The sequence below is a fragment of the Rutidosis leptorrhynchoides genome, chromosome 11 (assembly GCF_046630445.1).
Source record: "Rutidosis leptorrhynchoides isolate AG116_Rl617_1_P2 chromosome 11, CSIRO_AGI_Rlap_v1, whole genome shotgun sequence".
Classification (NCBI taxonomy): Eukaryota; Viridiplantae; Streptophyta; class Magnoliopsida; order Asterales; family Asteraceae; genus Rutidosis; species Rutidosis leptorrhynchoides.
The window spans coordinates 46,996,600-47,023,926 of NC_092343.1; the positions used below are offsets into that span (position 1 = coordinate 46,996,600).

The 27,327-nt window shown below is 34.1% G+C and overlaps 2 protein-coding genes across 3 annotated transcripts; both read right to left on the minus strand.

Annotated features, from left to right (window-relative positions):
• Positions 1 to 430: 430 nt before the first annotated feature.
• LOC139876258 (serine carboxypeptidase 1-like) lies at positions 431 to 5,425 on the minus strand. 2 transcript variants are annotated; one of them, XM_071863559.1, is made up of 14 exons: positions 5,301 to 5,425; positions 4,488 to 4,633; positions 3,986 to 4,053; positions 3,779 to 3,901; positions 3,479 to 3,581; positions 3,366 to 3,403; positions 2,928 to 3,029; positions 2,452 to 2,532; positions 2,106 to 2,351; positions 1,677 to 1,742; positions 1,460 to 1,581; positions 1,209 to 1,322; positions 1,049 to 1,094; positions 431 to 686 (listed from the first exon to the last, which is right to left on the minus strand). In XM_071863559.1, exons 1-14 carry the CDS (start codon positions 5,357 to 5,359, stop codon positions 603 to 605), a joined length of 1,398 nt encoding a protein of 465 aa, XP_071719660.1. In that variant the 5' UTR covers positions 5,360 to 5,425; the 3' UTR covers positions 431 to 602. The 2 variants fall into 2 exon arrangements, with proteins under 2 accessions (XP_071719660.1, XP_071719659.1); XM_071863558.1 differs by lacking the exon at positions 5,301 to 5,425 and adding an exon at positions 5,026 to 5,289.
• A 2,051-nt stretch (positions 5,426 to 7,476) lies between these two features.
• LOC139876432 (monocopper oxidase-like protein SKU5) lies at positions 7,477 to 11,949 on the minus strand. Its single transcript, XM_071863740.1, has 9 exons — positions 11,487 to 11,949; positions 10,783 to 10,892; positions 10,437 to 10,707; positions 10,213 to 10,351; positions 9,321 to 9,675; positions 8,576 to 8,941; positions 8,420 to 8,498; positions 8,092 to 8,282; positions 7,477 to 7,728 (listed from the first exon to the last, which is right to left on the minus strand). Exons 1-9 carry the CDS (start codon positions 11,622 to 11,624, stop codon positions 7,620 to 7,622), a joined length of 1,758 nt encoding a protein of 585 aa, XP_071719841.1. The 5' UTR covers positions 11,625 to 11,949; the 3' UTR covers positions 7,477 to 7,619.
• Positions 11,950 to 27,327: the final 15,378 nt, after the last annotated feature.

The window sequence follows — 27,327 nt, forward strand, 5'->3', positions numbered from 1 at the left end:
AAAAGAACAACTTTGTGTGCAATGCTGCACCCCACGAGAGTCGAACGCCTAGATCGAGATCCTTGGATAGAAGATCTCAATGCGACCTCTTCGTTATCATATCAAAGCTGCTTTCCACTCTTTTCCCGGGTGGAGCTTCTTTAAACGCAGCAGGCTCCGCGAGTAGTCGAACAAATGAGAGGTTGTCGACGAAGGGGTCAAAGGTTGCGCTTGCGACAATCCGAAGGTTGCGCAAGACCCCTTCAACCTCGCCCGCGTGTTAGCTTGCTTGTACCTGAGAGTCCTGACTTCTCATTAAGAGACACATTTCACAACCATATGAGCTACAACACAATGTTTCATCATCTCAATTGGTAGGCCACACATGATTTTGAATTCTGAATTCGCCGCTTTGTACATGAATATCAAACATATAAATTTCAATGTATTACGTACTATATAAGGTATATATCCAATAATGTTATATCATAATTCTAAAGCAACTATTATTTCTATGACAAATGCTGTGTCATTTACCCTAACACCAGATTATTCTTTAAAATTATACAGTAAGTCAGTAATACGTTTACAAACATCATATTGTAGTGATCAATCAGAGTTTCCTATATATTCTTCCCTTCCAACCAACGACTGTAAAATGCAAACGCTTCCTTCGGTTTGTACTCAGGTACTGTGTGCCCCGATCCCTGCATCAACATCAACATTAGTATATAAGAGATCTCTTTATGAACATAAAACAATAGCTAACTCAGTCTCTAAGGGTGAAAATACTTAAAGGTCTCAAGTTTGAAACCTTGAGTCCCAGGAGAAAAAATATGCCAATATTTTTGGCAACAGAGGTTCACCCACGACGACTGCAGACTACCCGCAACACGGGTGGTCGTCCTATGATTAGCCAGATCGCAATGCGAGTCGGATACCCATGCTTACTCAAAAAAGAATAGCTAAGGCGGTTTTTAGCATGTTACTCAAATGTTACACAAGTTTGAGACCATGACATGTTTTTTTCTTTGTATGTGTGTGTATAATACATGTATGCATGACATACCTTAATAGTTAGAAACGTAAGGTTGTTGTCATATCCTTGTATGAATCTACAAACATAAAAAACATTTCAACATAAGCATAGATATTACAAAATTGAACCCTTTTTAGACGTATATTTGATTTGATACCGCTTACTTTCGAATCAAGATATAAAAACATACCCTGAAACTTGGCCGTCGACCTGCCATTTCCTCCACTCATCGTTAACTTTGTAACCTAATGATCGTGTCCAAGCTTCACTTCCGGTAAAAGGAACGCACATATCATGATCCCCGCTGGACAAGCGTAACAAAGTTATCACCTTTTTTTATCTTGTGGGTCCCATTTATAAAACATTTTTACAATGATGATCCGTTGTATCAGTAGTCATTGTAAGAAATTATAAGTAGCAGGTACATAGGCAAGGATATACCTGAAAATAAGAGCACGATAACCACGAGCAGTAAGGTTTTTGTGGTAAGGGATCATGCTTCCTGCATCATGATAATATCTGATCTTTTCGGTACATAGCTCCCAATTGCCAGCCACACTAATCTAAAGAATCATTATAGTTTCATTTTATCAGATATAAAGTTAGTGTAATCTTACTTAAAAATTTGAAAATAAAATCGTATTGCATTATATCTTACCGGGTCAGCGTGAATTGCCTTCCGGACTGCTTCGTTGTTTAGCCATTCAGTTGCTACTTCATCATCCTACAATGGTTACAAACAGGATTACATAACAAAAACCTCAAAAAAAAAAAAAAACTGTTTTGTGTTCAATTCCACAAAACAAAACAAAAAATGTTACTTTCTTGTTCCAAAATGTTACTTTTTTGTTCCAAAAGGTACAACATTTTGGTGGTGTTAGTTTTTTAAGATGTTTTTGTTTGAAGATCTGTAACCCATCTGAAGATGTGTAGGCTGAACATCAAAGACGGTATGTTTTTGTGTCTGCAGCACTGAGAAGCATCTTTCTTAGTCTGCAGACTTGCAGACAAAAGAAGACATTATTTTATCTTATGTTTAAAACAGTCTGCAGTAAAAACATTTGAATTTACCCATATAATGACTTACGGTACATGGGACGTTTTCTGCACTGTTTAGAATCTCTGGCCAAGAAGGCACATAACCAGCCTTAACAGGGGCTCTAAAAGGCCAAGCACGCCCAAACATTCTGGTTCGAACCGCAAGGGGCCTTTCGGTCTCACCCAATTTTCTAAAGCTTTCTGGCAAGTTTGACTTTCCAAGTCTAATTTTACTTGAACTATCAGCATGATAGCATGGCTCTAATATGTCATATATGTTTATACCATCAAGAACCTGGATTTACAAGTTCAAATCAAAGTTCATCAGGGGTATTTTTATAAGACACGTAACATGTACGACAAAATATAAGTTCGAAGAAAGAAAAAGGAATCACCTGATCAACTTTATAAAGCATGCTTTCACAATTGTCGTTTTGAGGACTGTAATAGTTCCCCTGACACTGCGTGTTAACTTCCTGCTCATAAGATGAAGTTTGACTTTTTTGTATCAAACATTCTAAAATAGTACAATCCCTATGAGATTCTTCAATTCTATTTAATATTTCGACGATCATTGTAAAATATAACATTAGTAAGAAACTCCCTTTGAAATAGAATCTTGAAGATCTGACCTTTGCAGTCAAACATCCAACAGAAGAGGGAACATTTACACTGTTTGACTTTTCAAGTCAAACGGACTAGTTATTTACTTAGAATCTGATATGAAAATTACATATTTTCTCTACAGTGTATTAATATTAAACTCTAAACCATTTTCTACAAAGAAATAAACATGAAAATCAAATTTTGAACTACATATTAAAGCAGATCTGGGGACGCAATACAATTGACCACAAAAGTCAAAGTGTACCTGATACAGTTCATCAGAAATGAGACCCATCCCATGTGCAAATGGAACAAGAGCATTTCCATCAAACTTGTCATCTGTAACTCCATTTCCAACAATATATCCCTGCGTTTTAATAAATTATAATCAAGGCCAATGGTGTCAAAATGGGCGACAGGTTGGGTAATAGTAAAAAATCAATCTTTATACAGGTAGTGTCAAGTTGGGTTGATTATGGTTTTTGTTAAACAATACTGTGTCAATACATTACAAACACTAACTATTTAGATTAAACATAACCCATTTGTCACGGTTCCTTTTAAGCTAATCTTATTTTTGTTACACGTTTAACTCTCTACTAGAGATTAAACATAACCCAAAACCAACCCACTCACAATTAGGCTAAAAAACTTTCACATCTAATATATGTACATATCGTGCAGTTTTAGAATAAAGATGTACCTTAAAATTGATGGTGGGTTTATCACCAGCATCAAGTCCTGAATATTAACGAAAGGGGCATTATGGTAATTTTCTCATACTTGTGTTGGTGCAATTTAAGTAAAGATTGTTACCTTTCACCACTTCGTAAGATAATGTAGGGACGTATACTCCTGCATACGACTCGCCGGCAATGAAAAATGGATTCGAAAGGTACTCAGGGTATAACTTGAACCACTAAATAAGACAAAAATGAAATCTAGTACGTCAATATTCATTAAAATGTACGTATATAACAATTCACTGACAAAAATGAAATCGGACATCATTAAAATCAAAACAAATTTAGCATGTATGATAGATAACATCTGAACATTTAGTCTTTGAGGTGATTTATTATTATTTTTATTTTATTTTTACATTTTCAAAAATACCTCAAGGAGAAACTTATGCGAGTCCGAAGCGGTTTTTGTATCCATGGTGATATAGTCGGTTGTGTTTCTAGAGTACGACATTCCAACACCAGCAGGAGAATCCAGATATATAACGTTTGCAACCTAAACGGATTATATTCAAATTTATTTAATAATTAGTAATAATTCATATTATTTTCAATGTGCTCGAATACAAGTATCTCTAACCTTGTTCCATGAATACGGATTAAGATGAAGCTTAGGAAAGCTTCCTGTTTTCTCAAAATTAAATGGACCTGCAAACAACGTATCGTTGTTAATAAACAAATGAAATAAGCATCCATATTTATATCCGAGTAAAAATACTCCCTTTTCCCGTGTAGCCTGAAAAGGGAAAAACATAATCTATTTACCCGTTTAAGAAATCCATATTTTAAACTCTGTATATGGAGTCACTATTGTTGACAGTCTAACAGTCAAAATAATCAAAATTATGGTAGAAGCAAAAACTTTGTTTATAAGCAATATCTAGATGCAGCAATCATACTTATAATCACACTATAAACACCCTTTTTTAGATTCAACTACTAGTTTTTATTGGAAATCAAGTTAGCGTTAGTCAACGTTGTACATTAATTGTTTTTGTAACTGGATTATGATTCTAAAACAAAGATTTATCTATCAAATAAATTGCATAATGTCAAGTAACATGAAAATTAAGTAAACTAACCATGCTCATAAACAAATCCATCAAAGCTAGAGCAACCGGGCCCACCGTTGAGCCAAAGAACCACTGGATCCTTAGAAGGATTTCTTTCTGAAAGCACATAATAATAAAACAATTTCTTGCCATGATTTTCGTCTATTGTAACATACCTGCAAACCCATTAAACAATATACAAATTACTAAAAAATCCATAAATCAACAACAACAATAACCAATCCCTACAATACCCAATGGGATAACTTGATTAGGCCACGTCAGACTAGAAAACTTTATATGTTTACCGGTTTATCGGTCAAAGTTCATGTATATTAAACACAACCCCATTACCAAAGATCAAACATTTTCGTGGATTCATCAACAAATAAGTGAATAAGAGTTAAGAGTTAATAAATTGACTTTGAAAAGTCCAACAGGACAATTATTTTGGGACGGAGAGTAAGAGTTAAGAGTACCCAGTAAAAGATTATACATATTTAGCACAAACCCATAAATAAAAATCAAATCTTTTCTGAAAGATACAAAAAGTAAAGATTTAGAGTACCCAGCATAGTGTTTGGAGGGTGTGGTACCATCAAACCCAGGAATTTGAGTAACAATGGCATTTTGAGGAGCAGATTGTGCCAATAAAAAGGTCAATGAGACATAAATTGAAAAAATTAGGTGGATTGAGTTGACTATCTTGATCATCTTAAAGAAGACTTTTTTATTTGTTTCAAGAAATATAGATTCTTGAATGTGTTTTGAGTTGAATGAATATGAATATAAATAAGAGCATAGAACAGAGTGAAGTTTGTCAGTCAAGGAGTATTAGCTTACAAGGCAAGTGAAGGATAAAAAGGGAAACAATGGTGTGGAATGGGTTCCAATAGAGCCATCAACTAGGAAGACTTTTATAATCACTTAAATTGCAGGCCCTATAAACCACTCACTGTGCTATCTAACTTTTAAACCAACTCAGTTTTACTTTGAAGATTTGAGGTTGTTCCTACCGAATTAAAAGGATCGAAAACCCTCTGCAACCCTCGTTGGAATTACAGTTCAAGTCTTTCCAGGTTCGGGTTACTCGGGAGAGCGATTAATTTTAACCCCATCCCTTAGTGTTTGCAACCCTTCCCTTATCACCTAAGAATTCGAACATGAGACATCTTGTAAGGGTATCAGAGCCCTAACCACTGAGTTATATCGTTGAAATTACAAATTGTGCTATCGTGCTTTCTCCGTGAATAGATTCAATGACTAACCCAAGAGTTGACGTGTTGATATCGTCGCAATAGATCCCACTAGTTGCATATTACAGAGTGTTTAGAGAATTAATCATATATGGTAATAAGAATCTCCTGATTAAACCACATAGACTTGAATAAAATTAATCTTACTCCCAAATAATTTGAATGAGTAAGAAGAGCTTATTAAGTTTTATCATCACTAATATCTCCTTTTCTTGCTATTATGTCAAACAAAGTAGTTGAAGTAAAAATGGGGATATATAAAACAACATAAAATGTAATAATATATATTTTATATTTTTCTAGTGAAATGTGACATTTACACAAAAAAAAAAAAAAAAAAAAAAAAAAAAAAAAAAAAAAAAAAAAATTCTGAACGTAATGTCACACAACCAACATCAAATATTTCACGGATATATTCACACATAGAACCCACAACACGTGTTACCTCGGTACCGCTATATCACTAACTCAAAGACGATAGTGTTTTTGTTTCTTTTCCTTTCATAAGTCCATATCTTCAAAAATACCTCTTCTAATTATATATGCAAGTTTCTTAAGCTAAAAGGTGGGTAAAGGTGAATAGAATGTCACTAATCGTGCTTCTAATATCCAATAACAACATTACCAATCCACAAATGTGTAATCTTACTTTTTGCACAAAAATGAACATGTCTTGTCAAAAGATCAATCCATTCTGGCAATAGCTTCAAATGTTTTAGGCACAAAAAATAGCACTCTTTCCCAATGTGAGATATGTTCAATCACCAAGATTCTTTAGCTTATGAACCGAGTTTATAGCGATTAAATACAAATTTTCTCCATCAAAACGATTCAAACCCGTAAAACCTAATATCTTCATAGTGCTCCATCCGAGAGAAGAAATATAAAGTCGTAACTAATCTAACAAATACAAGTAAATGAATTAAGGAACTTGTTCATATGGTCTATGTATGATTCACCCCTCATGAATTAAAGCTTATCAAAAACTATAATTCATTATGCATTTTTATGTAAAGAAAAAATGATTTTTTTTAATCATAATCTACAATTAATAGAAGAAAATGATATTTGAATTTTGCTGTTGCTTTTCTCTTAAAGCACAAGTGGCTTATGCAATTATTTTTTCTTTTCCAGAAAGATATGAACTTTTTCATTTTATGACTATGGCACTATGTTTTCTTGATTCTTAATCTTATCTTCAAATTGGAAAGCTATTAAGTGTAGTTAACATTGCTAAGAAAAGCAAACAAGGCAATTGTACCTACAACTATACACAATGTGCAACTAACCAAGAAACCAATCACAAAATAATTTCAATACATAGCATACAATTATGGATTTTCAAAGTAAACTGAGAAGGTATTCCCTATTCAGGCTAATGGAGAGGGTGAATATATTTATTTAGATGTACGTGACCTAATCAGATTATTCTGTGACCGATCAAACACCTACCCCGATCACCACGAGATGTGCGTCTAGTGATGTTTAAAACTAAGACCTCTTGTGAAAATATCAAGATATCAACCACTGGGTCATCATGTGACCACTTGTGCATTGCCTAAGTGGTACCCCGGTTATTCGGGTATTCGGTGAATGCGAAAGGTAAGGGTTCGATCCTCGATGGTGGTTTTCCCAATGCCGTTTCTTCCCGACACGTGCCATGGATATGATAGGGTGGGTGGCATCCCAACGCAGACCCCTGTCAGTGATTCCTAACTCGCTGCTAAAAAAACTAGGTCATCATGTGATGATTGACTTTTCACTAGGGAATGAACTTTTACAATCTAATTACTATTAAAAGTAATAAATACAGAGTTAGTGGCATGATCTAAAAATTTCCTAAAAAGAATTTCAAAATTTAACTCTTGATGATGTTCCAACTACTCGATCAAAGTTGCTAATGGTGCTATCTTATGAAGGTAACAAAATATGTGATGATTAATGTGATTAGGACTCCTGTAGTTACTGCAGGAACTAAAGGTGCACCGGAAAATCGAACTCTTTGAGCCTGGTCCCTGCATTCGTATTATATAAAAAATTAGATCAGATTTTGAAGAGATAGCAAGTTTTAGACGTATAGAAAAAGTGAGATATACATGAAACCTGTTCAATTAAAGGTATCAATTTCGATCCATTTACTTATATATGGTTCGATTTGGGTTGAATTTATTTCAAATGGGTTGCTTCAAAGCATTCAGCTGAAAGGAGAATGGTATAATAACTTGCCAAAAGAAATAGTTTGTTGGTCACCCTGAACCGACCCGTTTCAGCCCGTACAAAATAGTCCCAATTCAACCAGACCCTGTTTTGACCCCTGACCATTTTGCTACCTATATACTTAATCATCTAGAAAGATAATGTTAGTGTAAATATCTTACTTTTGCAAGGACGAAAGTACCCCACAGTAGATGGTATTCTCGGGCAAAGAAACTTCGTCTTTTTCAGGGTTAACCACACTCAAATAAACTTCTTGGCCAAGGTACCATGAATCCAAGTTTTGTGCCCGAAGGTTCCAAAGGCCCGCGTTGTCAAGATAAACCAAAATCGCGGTCCATGCTCCAGGAAACACCTTCAAATATATAAAAGAATCTTCAAAAACATATGCCAAAAAAAAAAAAAAAAAAAAAAAAGAAAAAAAGAAACAACCAGAATACTACAGATTATGAACCATTCAGCGATTAATCAATCAGTAAAAACCAGTATTACCTGGGTAGTACTGCGAGCCACCCCATCCCATTTATTATATACACTTCTACTATTTTCTGTCCACACTCCATAATCCATCCTAACATTTATACAAAAATCATTAAGCTTGTGATCATATAAAATCATAACAAATTACATAAAAATATATAAACATACCCGACAACAAAGAATGCATAACCATCCAAATGGTAGCTTTGAACTGTAGTATCATTGTTTTGGAGTATAATTTCAATAAATCCTTTGTATGTACCATTCATCACAGATGTGTCGATTACTGGGGGTCGGTTCATTGGTCTATTCGGGAAATCAAGCTTGAAGATTCCCAAAACATTGAATTGTTGGGCAAGTTTCAATGGTGTTGAAGGAACAAAGAAAGAAATACCATTTAAAGTGGTACGTCTTTTACCATTTATAAGCTCGGGTGGTCTATTTTGCAGCAAATATACATCGGTTACTGTAATTTCTCCATATTTGAATGACCCTTGTGGATTTGGACGAGCCGCACCAGCAGTAACATTCATTCTATATACACATTTCAAATGATTATAATTATATAACAGAATCAGAAAATCTTGGAATATAACAACACTATAAGGTGTAGCTAGGGATGACAAATTTTGACCCATTAAAACGGGTAGATTCAGGTTGTGTTTCATCTCTAATGGAATAGATAGATCAAAAGGAAACGGGTCAAATGGGTTAAATGAATCAAACGGGTCAAAAACTGCCCAAATGTGATAGTCTGTATATAATACAAAAAACCTCCTATATCATCTTACTCTAATAATTTAAGTTACATATTTAATATCAAATATTCTTTGACCCGCTCATTTTGCCATCTGTAACATTAAGAAACTCTCTAAAAAAAGGAAAATGAAAGGGTGTTGTTCTAAACTAATACCTTATGGATCTTGCTTGACTCATTGAGAACGATGGGTCAGATTCGTCGGGAGCATCTGGAAGTGGGCCGGATGCGGGCCCTTGGGAATTTGAATAGTGCAAAATGGCAACTCCAGAAGCTTTCGTAGATTTTTCAAACCGAGGACTGGCAACAATGTAATAATCGTTACTGCCAGTTTGATCCATAGTCACCAAGAAAGAAATTGATTGGCCAACATGAATATCCATGTTTGAATAGTTCTGTTGTACCGTGTATGAACCTTCGGTTTCTACTAAAAGCAAGTTATGGTTTTGAATTCTGAAGTTCAAACTTGTTGAGATACCAACGTTGTGTACACGGAAACGGTATGTTTTTCCTGTTAGATGTCAAGTAAAACAATAAATCATATCAGATAATAAAATATTGTGGATGAATCCATTTTGACACGAACCCATTTTGACCAAAACTTAAATATGACCATTTTGACACAAACCCATTTTAACCCAAACTTAAATAATTTTGACCCAAACTTAATGATACCCATTTTGACATCGAACCCAATTTGACATGGACCAATTCTGACCAAAACTTAAAGATCACCATTTTGACATAAACCCATTTTAACCCAAACTTAATGATTACCCATTTTAACATCGAACCCATTTTGAGACGGAACTTAAAGATGACCATTTTGACACAAACCCATTATAACCCAAACTTAAACAATTTTGACCCAAACTTAATGATGACCCATTTTGACATCGAACCCATTTTGACATGAACCGATTTTGACCCATTGGTTCACATTACCATTACCACCTTTAGCTTAAATGGAAATCCAAACACCCCCTTAAAGATTTGAACTTTATGCTTAAAGATTTGAACTTTATGCTTAAAGAAGATCAATAATCACCTGGTTCAACGTTTATCACCTGATACGGAATACCATCAGGAACAATGGTACTATCATATCGATAAGGACCTAGCCCATTAAACAATACACCATCAGGATATCCAAGATCAATGCCATTTTCAATATCCTTCCTAAGATCCTGTTCCAAATAACAACTATTTAATTACCTACAATACACCTTTAACACTTACCAATAACAAATACAAAATCAAATGAAATCCAACCTTATGACTCTTTACAAACCAGTCACCGATAGCCAATGTAATGTCTCCATCTGGCGTTCCAAACGGTACTGCAATAACATCCCGATTGTTTACAATGATTCCGCCATACCCACCTGCGGCCCGTTGAAAATTTGTCGAAGGAAAATACGAAAAGCTGCCGATTTGATCCTTAACTTGAAATTGATATGTCCAATTCCAACCAGCAGGAATTGGACAATTTGTCCCTAACACACCATCCTGCCATGAATTTTTTCTCTGTTGGATCCCATTCCTAAAATAAACATATGTATAATTACTTAAAATTCAAAATTGTGTTTTAATACACTTCATGGTCATGAAAACATACCATGTGAGAAGTACAGGCTCATCAATATTGTTTCTTACGTTGACAACCACGTTCCAGTTCGTTGTTGCTTCAAGAACCGGTCCTGGAAATTTCCCATTTATTGCAATCACCTACAGAGGGTATGGTTTACAAATCTTGATAAGTTTCTTGATATCAAGGGATTCATATCTATAAGTATTTGGTTGCTTGTTTGAAGTAGACGTGGAAATTTCGACCCATATATTTATGAATGTGTCAATTCAGGTCATGTATTATCTCTAATGAATCAAAGGATACAATAAAAAATAAAAAAATATGTTTCAAAAGGAAATGGAAAACACTCCCAATCTCCAAGAGTCTAATTTTATCTTGTAGAGCCTCTAAAATCATGTTATTGAAAATTACACCATGTTAGATTGATATTACCAATGTATTTATACACAAATATTAAAAAAAGAAAATACTTTTTAAACCAAAGAATCCTACTTTCTTGAATGACTACTGACTCAACTTGATTAAATCCCCTGTTTCAGGCCATCATTAAGGAATTCCCAAAATAAAAACTTTACAGAACATAATCTTCACAATCAACCAAACACAATCATTTATGCAAAAAAGCCTACAACCCTAATCACAGAAACATGTATACATCCATAATCATCAAGATCTAAGCAATAAAGAGATCAAAGTTTCAAGCTTTTTCATCAAAAGGGCAGAAATAAAACCTGTTGTTTAACACCAAGTGGTGAGGCAGTGATGTAAGATACAGTCCAGTCATAATAAACAAAAGGGTCTCCTGCGAATGCATAATTAAACAAACCCACAAAAGAAATCAAGATAACCCACCAAGATTTTGAGTGCATTGCATTAGCACACACTAAATCAGTTAAAGAATTATGGGGATCTGCAATTTAGAATTATGATTGAAGAAAGGTAACATGGAAAACTGAGTAAGCAGTGTATGTACAGGTTATGAGTGAGAAATGTGAATGGGGATTGGTTTTTTTTGTGGGCCCATGTGTCACTGATTGTGGAAATTTCAGGCAAGTTGTCGACTTTTTTATTCAAATTTAATGTTGGGAAAGTTGCAGAATCTTCTGAATTACAGTTTCCATTCCTTTGTTTCTTCATGCTTTGAGTTGGATCGTTGATGCTTTGCTTAAAGTAGTATTATCAAAGGTTGCAGAATATCAAGAAAATTCTAGTGTTTAAAATTATCACAATCATAAATCTAGTCAAACAATCATGTTACATGACCTAATTTAATTGACTTAAAATAAGGATAAGAGAAAGTAATATTTTCACACCCATTTTTTTTATACATCCGGTACAATTGTAAGTCAATGTCCAAAATACCCTTGATGTCATAATTATTTGAAAAAATTACGCGATTGGTCACTCATGTTTGTCAAATATTTTACATTAACCACTGATGTTTAATGTTTGTCAAATATTTGACTACGGTTTCTTTGCGGAATTTGTTCTTCTGGATGGATGTAGGTGACAAGCTCCGTCGGAGCTCTATACCCTTTTAGGATGAGATTCGGTTTTTGAATGGTAGGCCTTGTTATGCTGGGATGGTGGTTATAGTGTTGCTTGTGTGTTGAAACCCGCCGATTCCGGTAGTCTGGCAGCTGCCCACGGCAACCTAGGATGGTTAGCGATTGCTGCTGCTAGTGCAGTTGGTGGCCTAAAGACTGATCGGTGGCTGTCTGGTGGCTGCTAGTGGCGGCCGATGGTAGATGGTGGTTGTTTGCTACTGATGTTGTTGTTGGAGGCCTGATCGTGGTAGTCGATAGCCTACGGTGCTACTGGTGGCGGTTGGTTGCTGCTAATTGGCGGTCGGTGTTTGCCGGTTTGTAAATGTGGTTAGAGAATTTGGCGAAGATGACTGGCTCCTTTATGGTCTGGTTCTTCATTTATTTCTGATTTGTTGCGGCTGGTTCGATTCATTCATTCAATTTTCCCCGTCGTCGGGTCTTTAGTGGTCTTGATGTAATTGTCGGCGATGTCGACTTTGTTGACTTCGGTAAATAGGCCTCAGGTTAGGTGTTCTTTGGTTGCCCGGTGAATGGTTTGGATTGGCGGTTTCTGAGGATGATGATGTGGTGTTGGATCGGGGCCGAATTTATGTGTCTTTATTAGGCTTAGGTAAGGTGATTGTCGTTGTTGTTTGGCATTTCATTTGTAATTCATATAGTACTCACTATGTATTTAATGTTGTCGTTCAGTGTGTTTAAAGCGAATAGAGTGAGTGTCATGGAATTTTGGTAGTTTGTGATCAAGTACTCTAGTTTACATATCGTTATGATCTAGTTATTGTAGCTCCACCAGAACCTTGGTTCTATTATATATGTATACATATTAATATTTTTGCAAAAAAAAAAAAAAAAAAAAAAAAGGCGAACATTAGTCTACTGATAGGGTTCGGTTAGTGATAAGGCTCGTTTACTGCTTCCGAGCTTTGAAGTGCTTTTGAGTTCATTTGTATCATTATTCGTCCTTTTCATCTATTGATGAAAAGACTTTTTTTTAATGTTATCGTTATTTTAGCCAAAAAATAAGAAAAGACGAACATTACCACAATGATAACTTTCGCCGGCAAACATGTATCATTTTCCTTCTTATTTCTTTCACAAATTTTATTGTTTTTTCTGATACAAAGTTACAAACACCGAAAAATAAGCTATTACGCCTAGTGAGATTCTTGGTAAAATAGATTAGCCATGTATAATGATAGTGTACCCCGCCTTCGAGATTTTAATCCCGTTTCGTTCACGATCACTTATGAAGAAAATATCGAACATGGGGGTTACAAAGCTAAGGTCCAGCAACGAAGCTAAGTCCATCAACGAAGCTAAGTCCAACAACGAAGCTAACTCCAACAACGAAACTAAGTCCATCAAAGAAGCTAAGTCCAGCAACGAAGTAATCTAGTGCCTCGATAACCTCAGTCACGACTTGATTCAAAGGAAAGAAACATTATTGTTTTTCAAAAGTGTAATAGACATTTTTCAAAAGTCAATGCTCTTTTTACAGAGCTTTAGGAACTGATGCTACAGAGCATTGAGAATTGAATACAAAGCATCTTTGACTGCCTTGGGAACTGAATACAGAGCATCTTTCTAGGATTGCCTTGGGTTCTGATGACAGAGATACTAAATTGACCAGACACTAAAAGCAGTCATTCTCCATCTATAAATAAGGAGGCATAACCCCTGGAAGGGGAGGCTCTCATACTATCCATCACTCATACTCTCAAGTCATTATACAACTCTCTATGTTGTACATTCGTATTTTTGTAGCGTAAAGTAAGATACATTCTTACTACCTTCGGGGAATCGCTAACAAGCACACACACATCACAAATGTCCTATCATATCTTCGTGGCGTAAAGCAAGTTATCTTGTTACCTTCGGAGAATCGCCAACAAGAATATAAATCACTCTCATTTACCCTTCTCATTCACACTTGTGTTTAGAGATAACAGGTATCATCTCTTCAACAAGAATAAGCTGAAAAGTGCACAAAGTATACAAGGTATTGAATAGACTTATGCGTTCTACTAATAGTTCAGACTTTTTGGTAGCTACTACTACGTAGCTACAGGCTACTTAACCTCGGATGATACATACACAGGGTGATTGGTTATAGTTGGCACATATCATGATCCTGGGCAGGGCTTCTCCTGTCATATTGGGCCTTACTTTTGTTATAGTATGTGAGCCCAAATGTAGTCAGATAATCAACTCTGATTGTTAAATGTGAATATGTGCTGAAGATATGGCCACGAGAATTTGTAGTTCTTTTTTTCTTTTTCTTCCCCACTAGCTTAAGACCCGCGGATTCGCGGGTTTCGACAATTAAATTTATAAAAAAAATTGCTTATATGTTATTTATTTAAGAGATAAACCACCAATGATTTATAAAAAAACAAATGAAGAACAATAATGTAGTTAAACAAAATATTATATGTAAATAAGAAATATGCAAACATTAAATGAAACATAAACATAGTTGAAATGGCTAAAAATTTTTTTTATCAATTGTTAACACCTAGTTGGAAATATTTTTGACCAATTATTTTACTGTAGCAGAAATTATATTTGGAGCTAAGTATGTATCTGAAGACTTTCCCAAACATTCTTAAATACAAAAAGCATTTGAAGTAGTCATTTATGGTCAAGACTGAAGCAACTTGTTGATTTTCTTTCAATATTATTCGCAATTTCGTTAAACTCTTCTCTTGCAACTTATCTGCCTACATAAGCAACATAATAAAATTTAGTACTTGACTATTCAATTTCAATTGATTATATTATCGACAACAAAAATTACAAATGTAATATATTATGTGTGAGCACATCAATGTAATCGATAAAAATTGTGTTATACTCTGTACAACATATATTTCTTGATTGTCCTTTGTTCAATCTAACTCGGGGTTTTTTTGCATCTAAACCAAATATATTAATCACACATAAACCAATATTAGTTAAAGAGGCAATTTTGACCCATTTAAAAACTAATCGGTGTGTTTCTAAAAAGCGATTAAATCAGGGATTCATCGGGGATTAACCGGTACTTTTACAAAAGTGCATACAAATAATGTCTGATTGTTTAAAGAAACCGTAACTCATGCAACAACCCATAATTGGCGACTCAAGGGCACTTACGGCTTGCACCATGAAGCCCAACCCGCAAGAGCTTTGAATTGTGAGGGACTGACCTAATTAAAAAAAAAAAGGTCAAATTCAAAGAAATTAATTCCCATGCATAAAATTTTTATATAATGTTCATTCACCTAATACCTCCAAAACAAATCATGCATGTTACTCTTATTATTGACCCGTCACCCGCCTTGCCCGGCACATGAAAAAAAAATAAACCACTTTTGAGTCAGATCTGTATGAGCCCGCTTGTAACCTGTTGTCCATCTCCATTCAGATCACATACAGACTCGTTAAATATTGAATCGTTTTCATACATATCACACATCTGGTAGACATTAAAGAATTAGAAAACATGAAAGTGGTGATTTTGACCCAGTTACAAACGGGTCGATTCGGGGTATGTCTATTTTTAACGCATAAAACTTTAGCAACTTGTGATGACCCGGAAATTTCTGACCAAATTAAACTTAATCTTTGTATGATTAACATTTCCGACACGATAAGCAAAGTCTGTAAAACTGAATCTCAAAATTTTTGAACTACTTTTATATATTTAAATACCCTTCGGTTGTTTTCGACGATTCGCGAACAATTATATATAAATAGATACACATATACTATAATTTGAAAAGGTAACAATGTATTAATTGTTTGAGACCGTACATTAAACTTATTGGTTTAAATATCTATTTGAAATATATGATAAGTTGGAATATTTATTATTAAAATTTATTTATAAATAACTTCCAATGTGTATTTAAAAACTGATTTATGTATATTAAAAAGATATATACATATATATAATTTCAAGTTATTTAGTAAACGATAGTAACATTCGTTTATTGATTCGATTGATATTTAGATAAGTTAACTAAAGCATTTAACATGAACCAGTAAAACACTAATTTGCTACAGTATTTTCAAATTGCTACAGTACTCAAAATGCTACAGTGTTTTCGAAAATCACTACTTGCTACAGTGAAATTGACTTTGCTACAGTGAATTGCTACAGTAAAAAATGACTTTGCTACACTAACTTTGCTACACTACAGTACTCACTATTTTAAAATGTATTTTAACAAATAGCGAGACGATGATTTATAGATGTAAATGACCAAAACACTCAAATGTATAAGTTATATTTTGAGTGATATAATTTAGGGATAATTTAAGGCTATATTTTGACTAAGGTACGTGTCCCAAAATGTAATGTACAAGTTTTCTCAGCGCACGAAGGGACATTCGAAAAACCGGAACCGGGACATAAGTCGAGTGACGACGTACGACTTATCGAAACAAAAATTACAAATCAACTATGCACGAGAATAAAATATAATATATAATTAATTAATTTAAATTATATATTACATATATTATAAAAATATGTCGACGAGCTAGTTGCCAAAACATTGTGAGCTGGAAAAGTTTCCCATGCGATCGCATGGGAATTACACTGCCCAGCCATGCGATCGCATGGCAGTGGAAATCAGGCCAGGTCTATAAAGCTCGCAAGTTTTGTTCGAATATATTTACTTTTTTTCTCAAAATCTCTCTGTCTCTCAAATATATATATATATATATATATATATATATATATATATATATATATATATATATATATATATATATATATATATATATATATTATTAAGATTAATATTATTATTATTATTAATCTTATTATTTTTATTAGTAATATTATTAGTATTATACATAAAATACTACGACGAGGTTATGTCCAAACGATTTCAAAACAAGTTTACGAGCAAGCTAGAGTTAAGGAAATTATGGGATATTGCCAAGGAGGTTATGGGTAATGTTCGGGGGTATATTTGTGAATCAAACCTAGTATTTATCATCTCCATTACGTCTACGTACTTTTTTACAATATTAAATCTCAATATTGATACGTTGAGATCTATGGTTATTTGATACTCTGAGTTTCGATCACATTACGATGAACGACTTTATATGCTGATAAGGTGAGTTTCATTTGCTCCCTTTTTAATTGCTTTTACAATATATATTTTTGGGCTGAGAATACATGCACTTTATTTTAAACACAATGGACACAAGTACATACTAAATTCTATACTGAGTTTGAACTGAAAATCCCTTAGCTTTGGTAACTAGTAACTGTTGGTTATAAGAACTGGTGGGCGCGAGTAGTAGTATATGGATCCATAGGGCTTGACATCCCCGTCTGTTCCAGGTTTAGAAATCCTAGCCTGAACTATTAAACAGACGTATGCTATTTGAGTTTAGTACACGTTGGTTTGCGTGTATTGTACATGTTGGTTGCATGTATGTTAAAACAGGGGTACTTATTATAACGTTAAAGTTTAGTTACCAGGGTGCTCAATCTTGTAGAATATTTTGATAAACGTTTCTGGATGAAACAACTGAAATCTTGTGATCCACCTTTATATACAGATTATACGAAACATTAAAACTATGAACTCACCAACCTTTGTGTTAACACTTGTTAGCATGTTTATTCTCAGGTTTCCTAGAAGTCTTCCGCTGTTTGCTTATATGTTAGACAAGCTATGTGCATGGAGTCTTACATGGCATATTTATCAAGAAAACGTTGCATTCACCAAATCATCACCATGTATCTTATTTTAACTGCATTGTCAATGGAAGTACTATTGTAAACTTATTTACGGTGATTGTCTATATGTAAAAATCATCAGATGTCGAAAACCTTTGATTTAAATATTCATTTATGGTGTGCCTTTTCAAAAGAATGCAATGTTTACAAAACGTATCATATAGAGGTCAAATACCTCGCAATGAAATCGATGAATGACGTGTTCGTCCATATGGATTTGGAGCGATCGTCACACAACTATAAAGATATATTAGAATTGAAAATAATATTTAACTATGTCATCATATTTAACAAACTAATTATTTGTAGAAAATCTCGAAAGAACTACTTCCGGGTCAACCCAATCTCACACGAATTTGACCTGTACCTTGTGGCATCCAGGTAGCACGTATAGAGTCCCGTCTCTTTCGGCTGCAATCCCTACAATCATTAGAAATCAGTAGAACATAAAATAATATATTAATATAAGACCCACAGAAATCAATATAACATATACAGAGAAGTTAAAACATTTACCTAATACATACCAGCATCAGATAGATTCACGCATGAGAAACCTTTAGATGCAGTGCCGTACGAACTTTATAACGGTCAATTGTGCAAAAGTTTGGCACGATCTTTCGAAGGTTGCTTCTTGCTGTATTTTGGTTATCGGTCTGCACAAGTAACAATCTGATTAAACATAAGATTAAATATAATAAATTAACTTTTGAATTAGATGTTTAATTGTTGTCTTGCACCATTTAAAGGTTACCATACAATTAGATCTTTCAATGGTTCAAATATGTGGAACAGTAGAGCATGTGAAGTACCTTATAAAGGATACCATACCATTAGCCCAATATAGGAGCTAATAATCCGTAGTCAAGTCAATGAAGTGAAGATCTGATGCATTTTCGATATATTTTAGCAGATTTTAAATGATCTAATTTATATAGATAAAAACAACAAACCCCGCCCTCAAAATATCTTACATTACACCAGAACTTCCCTTCTGTCAAAAAAAAATGGCAGCCCATAAATGGATGTGGTCAAACTCAAGTTTGACCGTTGACTGAACAGGTCAACTAATGACGTAAAGTAAGACCTTAACGGAGTATACACCACATCGTGTTAAAGGATAATTAAAACAACAAGCCATAAACCACAAACCACCTTATTTGAATATCTTAATTTGTCTAGCTTATTTAACACATAAACAACAAATGACTACCCAGTATGTCACTTTATTTAACCCTACTAAAAGACTACACTGACCACCTAATTTAACCCTACTAAAAGACCATCCATTTTGACACCTTATTTAATCCTACCTAAAAGACTACTCATTTTGACACCTTATTTAACCCTACCTAATAGACTACCCATTATGACACCTTATTTAACCCCACTAAAAGACTAACCATTTGACTACCTTATCTAATCCTTATTTAAAGAAGTTATAAATAAAAGGTCATTTATAATTGGTCATTATGTATTACCAAATTGTAATTCAGACATGTCGGATACTCATTCAAATCTTTTTGAAACCAGCCAAAAAAGGTCATGACCCAAATACCATTTAGAACACTAATAATATCGCTTAAGCAACCCATTTGATGGTTTTATACCAATAAGAGAATCTAGCCGTAAATTTATGATTTCGGTTGGACCAGATATATAAGTAGGGTATGCTTATACCCGCAGTCGAACTCTTTAGCATTGCAGTAAATGAAGTTCATTGAAAAAAATAACACCTGGTTGTTACAATCTAAAATGTACATGGGTAAAGAAAAAAAAAGATAAAATTCTAACCTTGTCATTAGCATCAGTCATCGCACTTAGATCCTGCATCATCCAACATACATGGTGACCCATCAATTAGTAATTTATTCGCACATTTATTCAATATTCGTAGAGGTTATTTCATAGTCGTTTTATAAATGGTTCAATTTGATCTATGTTTTCTGTCAAACATATCAAACGGATAGATTTTTATAACACCTCCTAAATCATTTTATTACTTATAAAATATAAGTTTTGTGATCATACTTTACACTAACAAAATAATTTAACTTGGACAAAAGTGTTTTGTGACAAGCCGGCCTCACTCAATCCGCTAAAACAGGTATAGAAATTACTCATTTGATCCACAGCCCAACCCACCCATTTTGTCCCTCTAGTCAATTTTTCGTAAGATTTTTATGTCAATGATACAATTTCCCATAGCATTTTGAGGAGCCACTAACATACAGTTCCACATTAATACTTCGTACTTAACTATTTAAGGCACTAACAATCAACCTTTTAAGAGTACCTATAAAACTTATGTTTATGAAGTTCCCCATGGCATGCCTGCAAGTGCTCCTTCTCCCACTGATCATTGAACACAAACCTTCATCGTTTTTTTCTGCTTAATATAACACATATCCAAAGTTTAGCAACTTAAAAAGTGCCATTCTCAAATACTTTTTTCAGGACATTGTGAGAATAACCATGATGAACATGTGTGCTTTATAGATTACAACTTCAATTATTAAGAGCTAGTATTTTAATAAAAAAAAATGGTAGTTGCCATATCAAGATCTCTGTTAGACATGCCAACCCATCTTAAATTCTTAACTATCCGACCATTTCCGAGCTGTTCATCGGCACAACCAACTTCAATAGATCTCATATTGTGTTCATCTCCCATGAACATAATGGAACCTCCATATTGCATATGATTGTTGCTAGTGTTATCAGCTGTAAACAATAATTCATCTTCATGATGACCTTAATTTCTTGCACTATACGGTAAAAACAATTCAATCTTTATTGTTAATTTAAAAGATAAAAGTTTCAGCAAATACCTAGCTTTTAAGCAAATAAAGATTTGATCCAATTGGTAACATACAATTTGATGCTTCCTGTTGATTCATCAATTAATAAAACACGATCAGCAAATGAAATTGTATAAGGACACAAATTTAATCAAATTGTATATAAAACAATTTACATGTTTTATGAGATTATATACATGCATTTTTCTTACTTTCGTAGCAATAAAATAGCAATCACAATATTGTGATTATATACATGATTTTTTCAGTAGCAATAAAACAGAAATCGCAATATTGGGGATATTCATGTAATTACCTAAATTGAGATGCCTTCATTAGAGAATGAATCGGTTATTATTGTATCATATCATTTAGTGCTGCATCGAACCAACCTGTGCTCTAACTGATTAACCCTAATGCCTTCATTATTGTATCATTCCCAGACTATTACGAACCCTAATGTAAAAGAACTGATAAATCATTTATATTCATAATTGTAACAATACATGTTGAATTCTTGAATAACATGAATTGATAATACCTGCAAAATTAATTAGAAACTCACAACGATAATACATACAAAATTAATCAACAAATCATAACAACAATATCCGGACATAAAATTTAACGATTTTAAACTTCAATTTTAAACCTAAGTACATGAAATTGATCTTTGAAACAAAAAACAAAACATCTGATACACTAAAACGCTATTGATCGAAGCATAAAGTCAGGATAACTCACCCGCGATGGTTTTATTTGGATCCAATTGAAGGCCGCCTTTAATGGTGTTTCTTCTTTAATAGATCTCCGTTCTCAATTGATTGGACTTAAACGACAAGCACATGATCTGCAATATTCGTTCTTTAGCAATTTGAAGAGAGAAAAAAACTGAGATTATGATGTTCAGCGGAGTGTATATAAAATAGTTATTAATTTTAGCAGGAAATACTATTAAATACGATACAATTTTACACAAGATATTTATTTATTTAGAGAATGGATATACTTAAACCTTGCTACAACACTTATAGGCAGTGTACCTAATCGTACAGTAGTGTAGTTTTTAGTAAGTTCGATTCGTTCCACAGGGAAATCTTTAAACAAAGCTTAACGCTATATTAGTTTACTTTTATAAAAATACAAATATATATATAAGTAATATTATTATTATAAAGGGGGGTTTTTACCGTTTAATGACCGGTTTGTCGATTTTAAAACTTTAGTCGCAGTTAAAACCAAATGTAAAATATTAAAAATAAATACAAGACTTAAATTAAAGCGTAAAGTAAATAACGATAATGAAATTGCGAATAATAAAAGTGCGATAAAATAAACTTGCGATAATTAAAGAGTACGATAATTAAAAGTGCAATTTAAATAAAATAACAATAAAAATGCGATAATTAGAAGTGCAATTAAATATAAAATAAAGGAAATTAAATATGAAATAAAAGAATTATGCTTATTTAAACTTCCGTAATCATGATGTTTGACGTGTTGATTTTAGTTTTATGCCCATGGTTAATTGTCCTTTGTCCTGGATTATTTAATATGTCCGTCTGGTTTTTGTCCATAACAGTCCATCAGTCATAAATATAAAGTGCGAGTGTCCTCGTCAAATTATCCTTATACCCGAAGTTAAATATTCCAACTAATTGAGGACTTAAACTGTAACAAGATTTTAATACTTTGTTTAATAATTACACCAGGATGTCGACTGAGTGTAACCCAAGGTTTTAATATTTTGTTATCAATTATACCAAGTGTCCTTTTACATAATTTCACCCCTGTTTTAATTATTCTAGTGGCTATTAATCCATTCTAGTGTCCGGTTAAATGAACGATTATTCGTACATATAAATACCCCGCCCATCGTGTCCGATTGAGTGTATATGGTAATTTATAGGGACGCCCAATTGTAAATCTTTATATTAACATTAACAAACTATCATTTAGTTAAACAAATATAAAGCCCATTAATAGCCCATAGTCTAATTTCCACAAGTGTCGTTCTTTTGTCCAAACCCCAATTATGGTACAAAGCCCAATTACCTAATTTTAGTAATTAGCCCAACATCATGATTACTTCGGATTAAATAAGCATAATAATAACTTAGCTACGAGACATTAATGTAAAAAGGTTGAACATAACTTACAATGATTAAAAATAGCGTAGCGTTACACGGACAGAATTTCGACTTACACCCTTACAATATTCGCTAACATACCCTTATTATTAGAATTATAATTAAAATTAAAATATAAATTATAAATATATATATATATATATATATATATTTTACGTATATATGAGAGAAGAGAAGGAGAGATGGATTTTTTTGGTTCACCAAAGCTCGATTTTTATAGGCATGTGGGCTGGAACTGGGGCTCATGCGATCGCATGGATTTATGCCTTCTAGGCCATATGATCGCATGGCCAGCTGGGGAGGCTCATTTTTGGTTGTTTTCTTCTGCCGACGGTTTTATAAATAATATAATATATTAAATAATTATAAGAATTATTTAAATATTATATTATATTTATGTGCATAGTTGACTTGTAATTTTTAGTCCGTTGCGTCGAGCGTTGAGAGTTGACTCTGGTCCCGGTTCCGGATTTTCGAACGTCCTTGCGTATAATTTAATATCTTGTACTTTGCGTTTTGAATCTTGTACTCTTGTAATTTCGAGACGTTTCTTATCAATAATTGGAACCTCTTTGATTGTATTTTGTACTTTTGAGCTTTTTGGTCGTTTGCGTCTTCAATTCGTCGAATCTGTCTTTTGTCTTCACCTTTTATTATTTAAACGAATATCACTTGTAAATAGAACAATTGCAACTAAAAGCTTTTCTTTCTTGAGGAATAATGCTATGAAATATATGTTCATTTTTAGCATTATCAAATATTCCCACACTTGAGCGTTGCTTGTCCTCAAGCAATATCGTCTTGAAATACTAGAATCACTTCTTTATTCTTCACACTTTGTACATCAGTGATTTCTATACGGCGGTATAAACAATGATAGTAACGATAGAACCATGGTTAAAGGTGGGTGTGTCATCCACAGTTGCCTCGGGTTTAGGTCAACGACACTTGCAATCAAATAGCCGATTTACTTTCGGTTTTCAAAGCAAAGTGCACATTTGAAAGGCGGTTTACAGTCCCACATGACTATGAAAATGTAGATCCTTAAGGAAATTGGATCTTTATGAAAATATTTGATCTTTTAAAAATTCAATCTAGCTTTTACCCTAGATAAGTTTTCCGGAATAACCCTTCACCGGTGTTTGCAAAATATTTTTGTGGTTTTGGTGGGTTTCAGATTTGAAAATTTTAGCTCAAAACTTGCGGTTTTGTGTCACCCACTTGCTAACCTTGTATTTGAAAAGCAACACGTCCAGTTTACTTGTCCCGTATATTACCTTTCGATAAACTACCGTCCGGTTGTAAAGGAAAGCGTTGAACAAGCAACTGTTAAGGCAATGCCCCCTGACATGCTTTTAATTATGGTCTATAACATGTCGGATGCAATTACTATCCTTGGTAGGAGCAATAGTAAAGCTCACCCTTATGATTTTTCGGTCTGGCACAAGGTCCTGTCTTTGACCATGCTATGCAACCACCGTTCTTACGGTTGACACCCGATTTAGTTCAGGTGACCTAATGAATTCCAGGTGAATTTCTAGGATTTTACGTTCAATGGTAATGAACGCATTAAGAATAGGGTTTTCAGAAAACAAATCGGTTTGTAATTTTGATCAAAATATTTTCTCGTTCAAGCTCGAGTTTAGATATCATTGAATTCCATGAGTTTGTAATTCTCAATCTTTAAGGTCAATCTCTAGGATTGAGTAATATCAGTCTTAAAAGCTGATTTTTAATCTTTAAGGAGATTATCCTTTCTGGGGATCTGATTCATTAGTCTTATCCAGCTAATTTGCATGGTGCCCCCCCATTGTACGAGATAAATCCTTCTCATGGTTAGGATAAATCTGACCACTTGGCGACCCTGTTTGATGCTGAGGTCCGTGGATTTCCTGCTGATTTTAGAGATGACTTTTCTAGATTTTTTGTCAACCTACAGCTGGTCTGGACGACAACTTCTTGACCTAAATCAAGAAGCGCGTGTCTTTTTCGGAAGACTTTACTTCCTTTTAATGATGGAATTGATTCATCGTGTAGATCCATCTCTTCTTTTCTTTCATCGGGTAAAATGGTTTAGTTTAGTCCAGAGCAAAAGTATTTTCAGTTATTTGTTACAGATATATGTGACATATGTTTAAGATAACTTGGTAAATTTTCCCACACTTGGCTTTTATTTTCCTTTTTATCGTCCTCTATTCCATTTTAAATGAATTTCAACATTTTGGTTTGTTTCTCAATTTATGTCCTTTCCGAGGTAACAATAATTTCGGTGTTAAAACCTAGTTTTATCGTTCATAAATATGTATAAACATGATTTTGAGTTCATTTAATTGAAAATTTTAAATTTTTTTTACTAGAATTGGGTAGTCAGTATATAAGACTAGGGCTGTTCTTTATTATCAGAGAGCACTAGATTCTAATACAACTACTACGTTACTAGTATTTTTAATGGTAACCAAGTGTATAAAGATAAAAATTTTAAAAATCTGAAAGAATTTAACCCCTTCCCACACTTAAGATCTTGCAATGCCCTCATTTGCAAGAAATCAGTACAATTTAAATTATTGAGGGTGATTAGCGTAGAAATGATTAAATTTTACCAAAGTTTCTAAATATATTGGCGTTTGTTTGCTGAATGATAAATGGTGCATAGCATTTGTTCATTTCGTTTATTGTTACATCACATTTATTTGTCATCTTGTCGTCAAAATTAGTAGCTTTTGCTGAACTTAATGCCAGTCTTTGAAAATGCGCTGTTTTACCCTGTTTTGAACAATCGACAATATACATACATACAAGTATAATCATGCATGGCAATTTGAAATGGGACTTAATATCCCACTTTCAAATTCTAAATATGAAATATTAGTACACAATAATAATAAAAATTACACAAATATATCCAATAACATAAGTTTAAACATGAAAAAGTCAAAAGATAAAAACATAAAAATCATAAAAATAACCAAATGGAACTAAATCAGTCTGGATAGGGGTTCCAGTTCATCTCATCGGGTGGGTTCCATTGTTGGTTATAGGTGTTCTGATAGGCTTGGTCATAGTCATACCGGTTAAAGGGTGGTCGGATATCGGGGCTATATGGCGGAAAATGAGCAGGTCGAGTAGGTACATAGTTATTTGGTACCTGATATGATAGCTGGCTCATGATTTGGTGCTGATGAACTAACCAGCTATCGTGTTGGCGTCGCCTATAATCCTCGTATACTCGCTCGGAGTTCCACTGCTCATACATACTATGTCTTGCCGAGTTCGTCATTGCTTCCTCATCTATACGAACGTGGACGTCAAGAATAGCATCTCGAAAGACATCCCTAATGTCTTCCGCCTCCTCCATTTCCTCGTCTGAGCCTCTCTCTACCTGAGGATGAGATCCCTCATAGGGTACTGCCTGGTTACGTCTACTTTTCAATACCTTAGCACCCACATAAACTTTCAATCCTAAGGGCTCAACCTGTTCTCTACAAATCTGTAATGGACCCCCTTGGTTCCTATCAACACCTAAATACTCTCCAATGAGAGTAACAAAAATACCTCCTCATATTATACTCCCGTCCTGCAATCCCTCTACCATTTTAGATAAATAAAAAGCAACACAGTAAGGGATATTGACAAAGCTTCTAGGATCCCGAATACACTTTAGGTAGAATAAATCATATAAGGTAATTTTTTCTTTATTATGACCTCTTTGTGTAATCGAGTTAGCCAAAAATCTATGAATAATACGAAGCTCGGCTCTGTCAATATGTGTATAGGAGTGTCCTCCTGCTCGTGTAAAAACATCAAAATGTGACATACGCCTCCAAATGGCGTCAGCGTCAAAGTTACTATCTACCCGTTCACCATAATGAATCAGGTTTGTACAATCGGGTAATAGCAACTCACCAGGAGTATATATCTGTAAGGCCCTGGCCATGTCCAGCATGGACATTCTGTACATCCTACCGCCAAGGATAAACCTAAGAAATCTTCTATCATCTATCCTAACTATATTTGTATCAAGTGATACAGTACTCATCAACTCAACACACCATTCCTTATATACAGGTCTACGAATGGTGAAAAGACGTTCCCAATCTGTAAAAGAAGAACTGCCATACCTTTGAACTAAAAGCTGTCTAACACGGTCAGCTAGATGGACCGTTTCCAAAGGGGCCCAATCAATTACCCTTGGCACCTCTACATTTTTTGTTACCAATTTGAATTTGTTCCTTTGATATGTCTCGTAATCTCTCCATCTTCTATCAAATCTCAGATTAGGATGTAGAGTGTGCTCAGGAATCGTTGGGAATTCTACTGGCGGCCTCATT

Excerpts from the sequence above, each read along its gene's own strand:
- LOC139876258 (XM_071863558.1), bottom strand. The coding sequence starts at position 5,171 with ATGATCAAGATAGTCAACTCAATCCACCTAATTTTTTCAATTTATGTC. Across the intron at positions 3,030-3,365 it reads AACCCACCATCAATTTTAAG|GGATATATTGTTGGAAATGG; the intron begins GTACATCTTTAT and ends ATTAAAACGCAG. Across the intron at positions 2,533-2,927 it reads TTTCTGATGAACTGTATCAG|GAAGTTAACACGCAGTGTCA; the intron begins GTACACTTTGAC and ends TCTTATGAGCAG.
- LOC139876432 (XM_071863740.1), bottom strand. The coding sequence starts at position 11,624 with ATGCACTCAAAATCTTGGTGGGTTATCTTGATTTCTTTTGTGGGTTTG. Across the intron at positions 10,893-11,486 it reads CACTTGGTGTTAAACAACAG|GTGATTGCAATAAATGGGAA; the intron begins GTTTTATTTCTG and ends TACCCTCTGTAG. Across the intron at positions 10,352-10,436 it reads GGTTTGTAAAGAGTCATAAG|GATCTTAGGAAGGATATTGA; the intron begins GTTGGATTTCAT and ends TATTTGGAACAG.